At 47.9% G+C, this 12,132-nt stretch overlaps 1 protein-coding gene across 1 annotated transcript; it reads left to right on the forward strand.

Annotated features, from left to right (window-relative positions):
* Positions 1 to 235: 235 nt before the first annotated feature.
* Positions 236 to 7,621, forward strand: tfr2 (transferrin receptor 2; the record flags this gene model as incomplete). The annotated part of the gene is made up of 16 exons (XM_084548353.1): positions 236 to 422; positions 505 to 691; positions 2,303 to 2,443; positions 2,598 to 2,706; positions 2,786 to 3,028; positions 3,126 to 3,265; positions 3,463 to 3,638; positions 3,714 to 3,833; positions 4,692 to 4,774; positions 4,860 to 4,923; positions 5,220 to 5,287; positions 5,391 to 5,461; positions 5,553 to 5,637; positions 6,081 to 6,305; positions 6,383 to 6,523; positions 7,357 to 7,621. The coding sequence occupies 16 exons, from the start codon at positions 236 to 238 to the stop codon at positions 7,609 to 7,611; spliced, it is 2,295 nt and encodes a 764-aa protein (XP_084404479.1). The 3' UTR covers positions 7,612 to 7,621.
* Positions 7,622 to 12,132: the final 4,511 nt, after the last annotated feature.

Below are 12,132 nucleotides of genomic sequence, written 5' to 3' on the forward strand. Positions count from 1 at the left end.
TGGTAGGAGCCTTCTGGTTGGTGGAGCAGTGACCAATCACAGGAGCCAATCAGACGGTCAATTAAACATATTAAACGCTGTAAATGATTTAATATTAAAATAAATGTTTTCACATTTGGTTCATTCCAGTGGGAGGAGCCATGGGCCTGAAGCTGCTCTCTGATTGGCTGTTAGTGTATCAGTGGTCTCATGTGATTGGACGACCTTCCTCTCTCTCTCTTTCCAGTCTTCCTCGATGGACGTGTCAGATGACGAGGAAGTGGGAGGAGCTCAGGGGGTGGAGCTCAGGTTTGTGACATTGGAGGAGGAAGAGGAGGCGGGGCCTATCAATGACATCACAGCTTTGATGCTGAGGTATCGCCATGGTTACCGGAGAGCCTGCGTGCTGCTGTGTGTGTGTGGAGTCGTCCTGTTCACCAGCGGTAAACACGTCACTGATCAGACGCTGTGATTGGTCGGTCCTATCATGTGGCTAAAGTGGGCGGGGCCTATTTCTCTCCTCAGCGTTTTTATTGGCCTACGGCGTGTTCAGTGGGCGGTGCCACCTCTCCCAGGGAGGTGGGCAGGAGGACGAGAGGCAGGGAAGCGGGGCTAACTCACCTGCAGAAGGAGGGGCGGGGCTCTACCTGGGAGAGCTGAGGGTGATGATGAGGAGGCTTCTGCAGGATGAAGATATCCACAACACTGTCAGGTAGAGTTCATCATCTAAAACTAGAGCTGAGACGGAGACAACATGTCCTCCAGTCTGTGACTGATCCTCAGGAAACAAGTTGATTTAGGGTCCAGGTGTTCCCTCAGTACGAGTTACCTGGGTACAGGTGTTCCCTCAGTACCAGTTACCTGGGTACAGGTGTTCCCTCAGTGTTAAAATGTCTGAAGACCTCCTTCAGTTGGTCAGTCTTTTGGGACACGCCCTGGGATGTTATCAGGTCCTGCAGCCTTGGTGGGTTGATGAGAGCTGTAGTACCTGGTTGTCCTGTCTTGGCAGGAGTGGCTGGCCTTGATGTGAGTGTAAAAGGAGTTCAGATCATCAGGAAGCAAGGGCTCAGAGGGACACCTTCATGGGGGGGGGAGGTTTATAGTCCATGGTCTGAGCAGTGAGCACACCTCCCCCATCAGCCATGGTTTATCATCAGCACGCCTCTTGACCACTGTCACATGTGTTTATGTAGCTGATGACAGTTTCTGTGTTCTCCTGTATGTCTGTCTCATCATCATATTACTGTTGCTGCCTCTATAAAATGTCCCAGTCAGTGGTGTCAAACAGTCTAGTGCTGCTCTGACCTGACACACTACTGGTCTGTCCTGTTTCACCATGGGTCTGTAGGTTGGTGTGAACATAACAGTTATATGATGTGAATTACCCACATGGAGGAGGGATGGTACATTGTGGAGTCTTTAATGTTTGTATAAACCAGATACAGAGTGTTTTTCCTCTGGTCGTCACATTTACATGTTGATAAAAAGACTTATCTGATGAAAGTGTATAGTGTTCCTTCTGCAGCTCACTGAGGTTGTGATCCAGTGACAGAATCCTGACACCTCGTTGATGTAGACATGCCTCCTCAGCTGATCTGTCTGCTCTGTGTTAACCCCTCTAGCTGGACAGCAGCATCAGTAATAACTTGTCTCAGTGAAAACGGTCTCTCACATTATGATATGAAGCCCTCCACAGTCAGATGTAGTCCATCTTAGAGAGCAGACATTCAACAGCAGAAGTGTGGCTAAGGCTGGTTTATGGAGGTTAGTGGCTAGTCGGACCCAGACTCCTCCATGTTTTCCCCTCTTCCTTGTTCTGTCACATCGGTGACCCTTACCTGTTGGAGGTCCAGGTGTGTGTCTCCTACAGCAGAGCAGACCCAGCTCTCCCAGTACGCTAGCAACGGCTTGTTTGTTTGTTGTAGCCAGACTCAATACTGAATAGATTTAAAGAACGAGGACTGATTGGCTCGACAGGTGTGTTAATGAGACGACAGGTGAGTTAATGAGACGACAGGTGTGTTAATGAGACGACAGGTGAGTTAATGAGACGACAGGTGTGTTAATTAGACGACAGGTGAGTTAGAGCTCTGTGATTGAATGAGACGACAGGTGTGTTAATTAGACGACAGGTGAGTTAGAGCTCTGTGATTGAATGAGACGACAGGTGTGTTAATGAGACGACAGGTGAGTTAATGAGACGACAGGTGTGTTAATGAGACGACAGGTCAGTTAATGAGAGGACAGGTGAGTTAATGAGACGACAGGTGAGTTAATGAGACGACAGGTGTGTTAATGAGACGACAGGTGTGTGTCTCCTCAGTCTCGTCAGCAGAGCGTCTCATCCTCCGGGCTCCTCAGAGGGAACAGCTCTGGCCTCAGAGATCTTCCGTCGCTTCAGGCAGCTGCAGATGGATCACACCTGGACTGAGTCTCTGTACGCCACGCTGCAGTTCCCCGACAGGTATCAGCCTGACAGACGGTGGAGAGGGCAGACTGACCCCCCCAGACACACCTTTAACCTTTAAACATTTACACCTGAGACATTCCTCACACTCAGTTATGAATCAGCCGGACACATCCAGGTGCTACAGACTCACCTGTCTGATTGTCTCCAGGTCTCAGAGGAGTTCTCTGCGGCTGCTGGACTCTGGTGGTCTGACCTCAGAACAGATTCCTCTCAACCCGTTGGACTTCTGTCCGTACAGCGCCACAGGAAGTACCACGGTGAGACACTGTGGTAACCATGGTTACCATGGGGGACCATGGTCACCACAGTCCCAGTCACCTCTCTGTCTCTCTGCAGGGGGGCGTGGTCTACGCTAACTATGGCCGCCCGGAGGATTTTAATTGGCTGAAGAGTGCGGGCGTGTCGGCGGTTGGCTGCGTGGTGGTGATGCGCGTCGGGGGCGGAGTCAGTTTTGCCGAGAAGGTCCGGTTGGCTGAGATGAACGGGGCGGGCGGAGCTCTGATCTACCCCGACCCCGCCGACCTGCCCCAGGACCCCCGCCGCCTTGGACTGAACACACACACGGCTGTGTCCGAACATGTAACACACACACATGGATCTACACACTGATCTACACACTGATCTACTGGACGTCTCCTGACCAATCACCATCGCCCTCTGTGTCGTCCAATCACAGGTCCACCTGGGATCAGGTGACCCCTTCACCCCCGGCTTCCCCTCCTTCAATCAGACTCAGTTCCCACCCATCCAGTCATCCGGCCTGCCACTCATCCCGGCCCTGCCAATCACTGCCACTGTGGCTGCCAAGCTGCTCAGGTAAGCTCCGCCCCCTCAGGTCAGCCCTGTCCCCTCTGGTTACTGGTCACATAGGCCCCGCCCCTCATGTCACCTGCTCAGGCTAGCCCCACCCCATCTGGTTACTAGCACAGGTCGGCCCCGCCCCCTCCAGTCAGCCCTGCCCCCTCATGTTACCTGCTCAGGTGTGGCTGTGACCTGGTTCCTCTGTGCCTCAGCCAGCTGTCGGGCCCGTCCTGTCCTCCGTCTTGGCGGGGGAGGCTGCCGTACGTTCGCTGCGTGGTCGGTCCAGAGTTCAGCTCCGGACGCAGAGTCCAGATGTCGGTCTACAACGTGATGGCGCCGGTGCTGCTCAACAACATCTTCTCGTCCCTGGAGGGCCGGGTGGAGCCAGGTACGCTGTGACTGCAGGTGGAGACTGAGGTGGGGTATTATGGAGGTGGTTGGGTGACCCCTTATCTCCTGTCAGACCAGTACATCATCCTGGGAGCCCAGAGGGACTCGTTGGGTCCAGGAGCCGTGAAGTCTGGAGTTGGAACAGCGATCCTCCTGGAGCTGGCTCGGACCTTCTCAGCCATGGTGAAGAACGGTAAGATGGTGGAGAGGAGGTGGAGAGGAGGTGGAGAGGAGGTGGGGGGGTATTGGGGGGGTATTAGGGTGGTGGATGCTGGTGTGGGGTGGTGGGTTAATATCTGGTGCTCATGGTAAAACAACAAATGTCGAGCAAAGTGTTGAACCTCCTTTAGGGAAAGAGACTCACTGGGTGATTGGTAGGTGATGTTAAGAACAACACTGAACTCCAGGTTTAGTCTGAAGAATAAAGTCAGAAGTATTTTGTCTTTCAGCTTTGACGGTTTTCTGATGTTCCTCCAGATGTTCCTTTAACAAAGAGTCTTTGGTTTGAAGGAGAAGGAACGATATCCAGAATGTTCTGACATAAAGTTCAGAGATCAGAGGAGGAGGGTTCGGGTTATCAGGAGCATCAGTGATATTTAAAAGAAGGAAGAGAAGTGTTAAAACTACAACAACCATGAGCAGGACTTTAGAAGTCTGACAGGAAGAGAATCTGAACTAAAGAGTCATAATCTAGATCTAGATCTGGACCAGGTTCAGGACACAGACCGATCTTCACCAACGGCCTGGTAGGACGTCACACATGAATGTTAGAAACCAGTCTTATTCTGGCTTCACTCCAGCAGGACCTGGACTCACTACCCCACATCCAGCAGGTCCTGGAGAGGTAGATGATACCAGGTAGAGTCATGTTCACTCTGACCTCTGACCCTGAATACAGGTGAACAGAAAGGTCAAAGGTTACTGGAGGGTCATAGGCACATGGTACGCGGTACGTCTCTGCCCGCTTTCCAGGGTGGGGTATTAGACTGGAGGGGTATTAGACTGGGGGCAGGTGGTGGGGCAGTACCTGTAACGACTCCTCTGGTTCCAGGGTTCAGTCCCAGACGTAGTCTACTCTTTGTCAGCTGGGACGCTGGAGACTTTGGGAACGTTGGAGCGACCGAGTGGCTCGAGGTCTGACCACAAACCAACCTCTACACTGACCTCTGACCTTGTGGTTGCTGTGGTAACTGAGTGGCCTTTGACCTCTGTCTGTCAGGGTTACCTGTCCATGCTGCACCTGAAGGCTGTGGCCTACTTCAGTCTGGACCAGTGCATCATGGGTAACACTGAGCTCACAGCCAATCACAGGAGGTCTTCACTCTGCCAGCCAATAAACAGCTGCCTGTCCATACCTCTGTCCATCTGTGTCCATCTGTCTCTCTGTCCCTCTGTCCATCTCTCTGTCCATCTGTGTCCATCTGTCTCTCTGTCCCTCTGTCCATCCCTCTGTCCCTCGGTCTCTCTGTCCATCTCTGTCCCTCTGTCCATCTCTCTGTCCCTCTGTCCATCCCTCTGTCCATCTCTGTCCCTCTGTCTCTCTGTCCCTCTGTCCATCTCTCTGTCCCTCTGTCCTCAGGTGATGACATCCTGTCGGCCTACACCAGTCCTCTGCTGGTCGATGTGTTGGACGCTGCCATCAGACAGGTGAACGTGAACATGATCTCTGTCTGTCCACATGTCTCTGGATGTCTCTGGATGTCTCTGGGTGTCCTGTTATTGACCTGATGATGCTGCTGCTGTGCTGCAGGTGGAGCATCCTAAACACGCCGGTCAGACCATCTACAGCCAGGAGGAGAGAGACGGAGGCAGCTGGAGGATGTGAGACTCTCACCAGAGGTTGATTGAACACGTGTGTTACATGTATGTGTTACATGTATGATCCTGACGTGAAGCTGCTGTGTGTCCTCAGTCTGAAGCCTCTGTACCTCAACAGTGGAGCCTACAGCTTCACAGCCTTCGCAGGAGTCCCAGCCATGGAGCTCAGATTCACAGAGGTACACATGCTAACTACATGCTAACTACCTGCTAATTACCTGCTAACTACATGCTAAGTAGATGCTAAGTAGATGCTAAGTAGATGCTATCTACATGCTAAGTAGATGCTAACTACATGTTATCTACATGCTAACTACCTGCTAACTACACACCAACTACATGCCAACTATGCACCAACTACAACTACAACTACATGCGACGTACTACTACACACCGTGAAACCAAACCTCAGCCTAGCAGCTAGCTAGCTGCTACTCTACATGTTTTAGCCATGTCAACACAGGTTCAGGTGAATGAGCTGTAGCTAAATAAATGAAACCTTGATGGAAGCTAAGGTGTTGCTGTTTCAGCATCATCATTATTTACAGATCACCTGATTGGTCCTTCATAAATGTGGCCCTCAGTGTTGTTGTCATGTGACCTCTCTTCTGTTTGCGTTCAGGACCGAGCTTACCCATTTGTCAACACGCCATTGGACAGCGCCTCCCGCCTTCAGGAAGTGCTGGGGGGTCGTCTGGGGGTCACGGGGCGGAGCCTCGGGGAGCTTGTGGGGGAGATGGTGCTGCGATTGGCCCACGACCACATCCTGCCGCTACGCATCACTTCCTACGCCCAGACGGTGCTGCAGTTCAGCGCTCAGCTCAACAGACACTCTGCAGAGCTGCAGGTAACTCACCTGAAGTTCACCTGAGGTTCACCTGAAGTTCACCTGTGTCACTGGTCTCACCGTCACTGTGTCCTCAGTCCAGAGGTTTGTCCCCTCAGTGGGTCTTCAGTGCCAGAGGAGACTACAGCCGAGCAGCAGAGATGCTGCAGAGAGCCATCGACTACAGCGACCTGCACGACCTGAGCACCGCACGCTCCTACAACACCCGCATCATGAAGGTAGCTACATGCTACATGCTACATGCTACACGCTCCTACAACATCCGCATCATGAAGGTAGCTACATGCTACATGCTACATGCTACAAGCTACATGCTACATGCTACATGCTACACGCTCCTACAACACCAGCATCATGAAGGTAGCTACATGCTACATGCTACATGCTATACGCTCCTACAACACCCACATCATGAAGGTAGCTACATGCTACATGCTACATGCTACACGCTCCTACAACACCAGCATCATGAAGGTAGCTACATGCTACATGCTACATGCTACACGCTCCTACAACACCCACATCATGAAGGTAGCTACATGCAACATGCTACACGCTCCTACAACACCCGCATCATGAAGGTAGCTACATGCTACATGCTACATGCTACACGCTCCTACAACACCCGCATCATGAAGGTAGCTACATGCAACATGCTACATGCTACACGCTCCTACAACACCCGCATCATGAAGGTAGCTACATGCTACATGCTACACGCTCCTACAACACCCGCATCATGAAGGTAGCTACATGCTACATGCTACACGCTCCTACAACACCCGCATCATGAAGGTAGCTACATGCTACATGCTACACGCTCCTACAACACCCGCATCATGAAGGTAGCTACATGCTACATGCTACACGCTCCTACAACACCCGCATCATGAAGGTAGCTACATGCTACATGCTACATGCTACACGCTCCTACAACACCCGCATCATGAAGGTAGCTACATGCTACATGCTACATGCTCCTACAACATGGAGGTACATGAACATGGAGGTACATGAACTACAGACATGTTCTTCCTGGTGTGTCCTCCAGGTGGAGTACTACTTCCTGTCTCAGTACGTGTCTGCGGTGGAGACGCCGTTCCGTCACGTGATCCACGGCCGAGGCGACCACACTCTGAGCGCGCTCACTGAGCACCTGACCCTGCTGACCTCTGACCCCGGACGCTTCGATGAGAAACGCTTCAGACGTCAGCTAGCGTTGTTCACCTGGACGCTACAGGGAGCGGCTAACGCTCTGAACGGAGACGTGTGGAGCATACACAACACACACAGCTACACACACTGATACACAACACACACACCTACACAACACACACACTGATACGCACAGATACACAACACACACACATACACACACTGATACACAACACACACACATACACACACTGATACACAACACACACACACACAACACTGATACACAACACACACACCTACACACACTGATACACAACACACACACCTACACACACTGATACACACAGATACACAACACACACACCTACACACACTGATACACAACACACACACCTACACTCACTGATACACAACACACACACCCACACACACAGATACACAACACACACACCTACACACACTGATACACAACACACACACCTACACACACTGATACACACAGATACACAACACACACACCTACACACACTGATACACAACACACACACCTACACACACTGATACACAACACACACACCTGCACACACTGATGCACAACACACACACCTACACACACTGATACACCTGGAGCAGAACCATCAGACTAAAGTGAGCCAATATTACATATCAGTTCCTCCTTGTGTCCAGTATCTGCTGTGTCCTCCTTGTCTCCAGTATCTGCTGTGACCTCCTTGTCACTAAATGTTTCTGGTAATGTTTCTTAAATCAATTTATCAGTCTCAGTTAAATAATTTGCATATCTGAAGGAGTGAATCCTTTACTACAATTTGTACCAGTCATTCTCTGCACAAACAAATCACAAACAACTTCTTAAGTGTGAACAAATATTTATTTAATATAGTGACAACTATGAATAAATGAGGGACTAATAGAATATAGGAGTGTAATCAAATAAAACGAATATGATAAGGTATGAAATAATTTCTGGAGCGATGGTGAGAGATGGAGATGTTTAAGTCCTAATCTAAAGGAATGGATTTGATATCTAATCTAATCAATCTTCTCTAAAAGATGTTAGTAGGGAGTTTCAAAGTAGTGACACCAACTCTTTGTCTTAAGCGGTAGGAACGATTAAGCCTACTTTTGTAGAGTCGGTGATGGCGGAGCGTCGGTGTGACGAGGTGGTGACGGCACAGCTGATGCAGGTCTCTCTGGGACCGGTAGATAGGACTTGTTGTCTGTGAAGGTTCTCAGTCATCCAGGTCATGGTATATCCAAAAAGGTTTAAAAAGGCAACTGGACTTGTAGAGTTTTTTCAGAAGACGTTTCACCACTCATCCGAGCAGCTTCTTCAGTTCTGGTGGACTGGTGGGAAATCTGAGGTTTAAATAGGAACTCCTCCTGAAAAAACTTGCTTGTTATGCTTAACGACTGGGTACTTACCTGTAGTGGTACTTACTACAGGTAAGTACCCAGTCGTTAAGGGAAATTAGCTGCACCAGTTTCTGGTTATTAGCATAACAAGCAAGTTTTTTCAGGAGGAGTTCCTATTTAAACCTCAGATTTCCCACCAGTCCACCAGAACTGAAGAAGCTACTCGGATGAGTGGTGAAACGTCTTCTGGAAAAACTCTACAAGTCCAGTTGCCTTTTTAAACCTTTTTGGATAGGACTTGTTGGTTGATCTGCAACTCCAAGACCCAGCTTTGCTTGAGAGCGTTGTAGGTGTTCAGTCAAAGGCAGTAGATGACACTTGGCAATGTCTTTGTGTTTGAAGAAAGAAGACGGATCTTCACGTCTTCTCTGTGTCGTTGCTATGGCAACAGCCTATGGTCTCTTGATCCGTCGCAGAGATTGGGTCTTTCTCTGATATCCCAGCTGACTACGCTGGCTAACTTATAAACGATGTTGGTTAGTACTTCGGTTCGTAGAGTATAAAAATGAATAAAGCTAGAAAAATATTTAAGTCACTATAAAAATCGTACGTCGGGAAAAACGTCAGACGAGAAACAAACAGAGCTTGAAAATGACCTCAGAACAATATTCAAGTTGTTCTTAAAACAAAGTTACTAAGTATAAACGTGACTAAGTACATAAAGAAGACGACTAAAATAAAAGTAAAATGAAAACGGAAAATGGAAAGAAGTTCAATTCAATTCAATTCAATTTTATTTATATAGCGTCAATAACAATACAAATCGTCTCAAGACGCTTTACAAAAACCCGTCCTGAAACCCCCAGAGCAGCCTGAAGGCAACGGTGGCAGGAAAAACTCCCTTTTAACAGGAAGAAACCTCGAGCAGAACCCAGCTCATATGGAGGACCCATCTGCCTAAGGCCAGCCGGGTACAGACAGAAGAAAAAGAGAAGAGAACAGCAAAGAGAGAAGAGAAGAGAACAGCAGAATAAACATCCATCTGTCATAGATACACATATCTGACTAAAGTGTACATGTGGAATCTTATGATACAAACTGATGATGTTACATGACAGTTTGAAAATGTAAGAGGAATCATAGGCAGGTTGGAGAATTGTTCATTCAGGTAGGAGTGGATAACTGCAGGATTCCATGAAGACTAGGCAGGCTGATGAGACCACGACAACAGATGTAGTATAGAGCTCCACGGGAAACACACCACTCCAGGCCAGAGATACTCACAAGAAGAGGGGGGAAGAGGGGGGAAGGGGGGGAAGGGGGGTGGGACACACACAGCAGTAAACATTCTACATAGTAATAGCACAGAATAGCACGACTAGTGGTAGATAGGAAATTAGAGGACAAGAGCTCTGTGCCAGAGAAAAGAAAGTGGAGGATGCGAGAGAGGAGAGAGAAGAAAGAAGGAGGACATGTGTTTGGTGCATCGTCCCCCAGCAGCCTAGGCCTATAGCAGCATAACTAAGGGATGGTTTAGTCCAGCCCTAACTATAAGCCTGATCAAAAAGGAAAGTCTTAAGCCTGACCTTAAAAATAGAGAGAGTGTCTGCCTCCCGAACCCAAACTGGGAGCTGGTTCCACAGGAGAGGAGCCTGATAGCTGAAAGCTCTACCTCCCATTCTACTTTTTGAAATTCTAGGAACCACAAGTAGGCCTGCACTTTCAGACCGAAGTGATCTGCTGGGATGGTATGGTACAATAAGGTCTTTAAGATACGATGGAGCTAGGCCTTTAAGGGCCTTGTATGTAAGGAGGAGGATTTTAAATTCTATTCTAGACTTTAGAGGGAGCCAGTGAAGAGAAGCTAAAACTGGAGTAATATGATCTCTCTTGCTAATTCCTGTCAATGCTCTTGCTGCGGCATTTTGAATCAATTGGAGGCTTTTTAAAGAGCTATTTGGAGCCAGACAGTAATGAATTACAGTAATCCAGTCTGGACGACACAAATGCATGAACTAGTTTTTCAGCATCACTCTGAGACAGGATGTTCCTAATTTTGACGATATTACGCAGGTGAAAGAAGGCAGTCCTGGTCACTTGCTTTATGTGACATTTAAAGGACATATCCTCATCAAATATAACACCAAGGTTTTTTACAGTAGTACTGGAGGCCAAGGTAATGCCATCCAAAGACACCATGTGATTAGATAATGAATCTCTGAGATGCTTAGGACCGAATACAATAACTTCTGTTTTGTCTGAGTTTAAGAGTAGGAAATTACAGGTCATCCAAGCCTTTATGTCTTTAAGGCATGCTTGGAGTTTAACCAACTGATTAGTTTCATCTGATTTCATGGATAAATATAGCTGGGTGTCGTCTGCATAGCAATGAAAGTTTATGCCATGTTTTCTAATAATCTTGCCTAATGGCAACATGTATAACGTGAAGAGTATTGGTCCTAGCACAGAACCCTGAGGAACTCCGTAACTTACTTTTGTATAAGTAGAGGAATCATTATTGACATGAACAAACTGGAATCTGTCAGATAGATAGGATTCAAACCAGTCTAATGCAGCTCCTTTAATCTTGACCTCACTTTCAAGTCTCTGTAGTAAAATATTATGATCAATAGTGTCAAATGCAGCACTAAGATCTAGCAGAACAAGTATAGAGACAAGTCCACTATCTGAAGCCATGAGGAGATCATTGGTAACTTTAACCAGAGCTGTTTCTGTACTATGATGAACTCTAGAACCTGACTGAAACTCTTCAAACAGACCATTCTTGTTTAAGTGGTCACACAACTGATTAGCAACAACTTTTTCTAGAATTTTGGAAATAAAAGGAAGGTTGGAGATTGGTCTATAGTTGGCTAAAACATCTGGATCTAGAGTGGCTTTCTTGAGTAAGGGCTTAATTACAGCAATCTTAAAAGACTGAGCACATATCCTGTTAATAAAGATAAATTTATCTGGTTCAATATGGAGGTGTTAATTAATGGAAAAACTTCTTTGAGCAATTTAGTTGGGATTGGGTCTAAAAGACAGGTTGATGGTTTAGATGCTGTAATTGTTGAAGAGAGCTCAAGAAGATCTACTGGGGAGAAGGATTCCAGATATTGATAAGGTCGACAAGTTTCTAATGTCGCTGTACTTACATCTTTAACAGCTGGAGGAAGGATGCCTTGAATATTTTCTCTAATGCCAACAATTTTATTAGTAAAGAAGCTCATGAAGTCATTACTACTGAGGGCTAAAGGAATAGATGGCTCAACAGAGCTGTGGCTCTTTGTCA

Source organism: Chelon labrosus (assembly GCF_963514085.1).
Source record: "Chelon labrosus genome assembly, chromosome: 1".
Taxonomy (NCBI): Eukaryota; Metazoa; Chordata; class Actinopteri; order Mugiliformes; family Mugilidae; genus Chelon; species Chelon labrosus.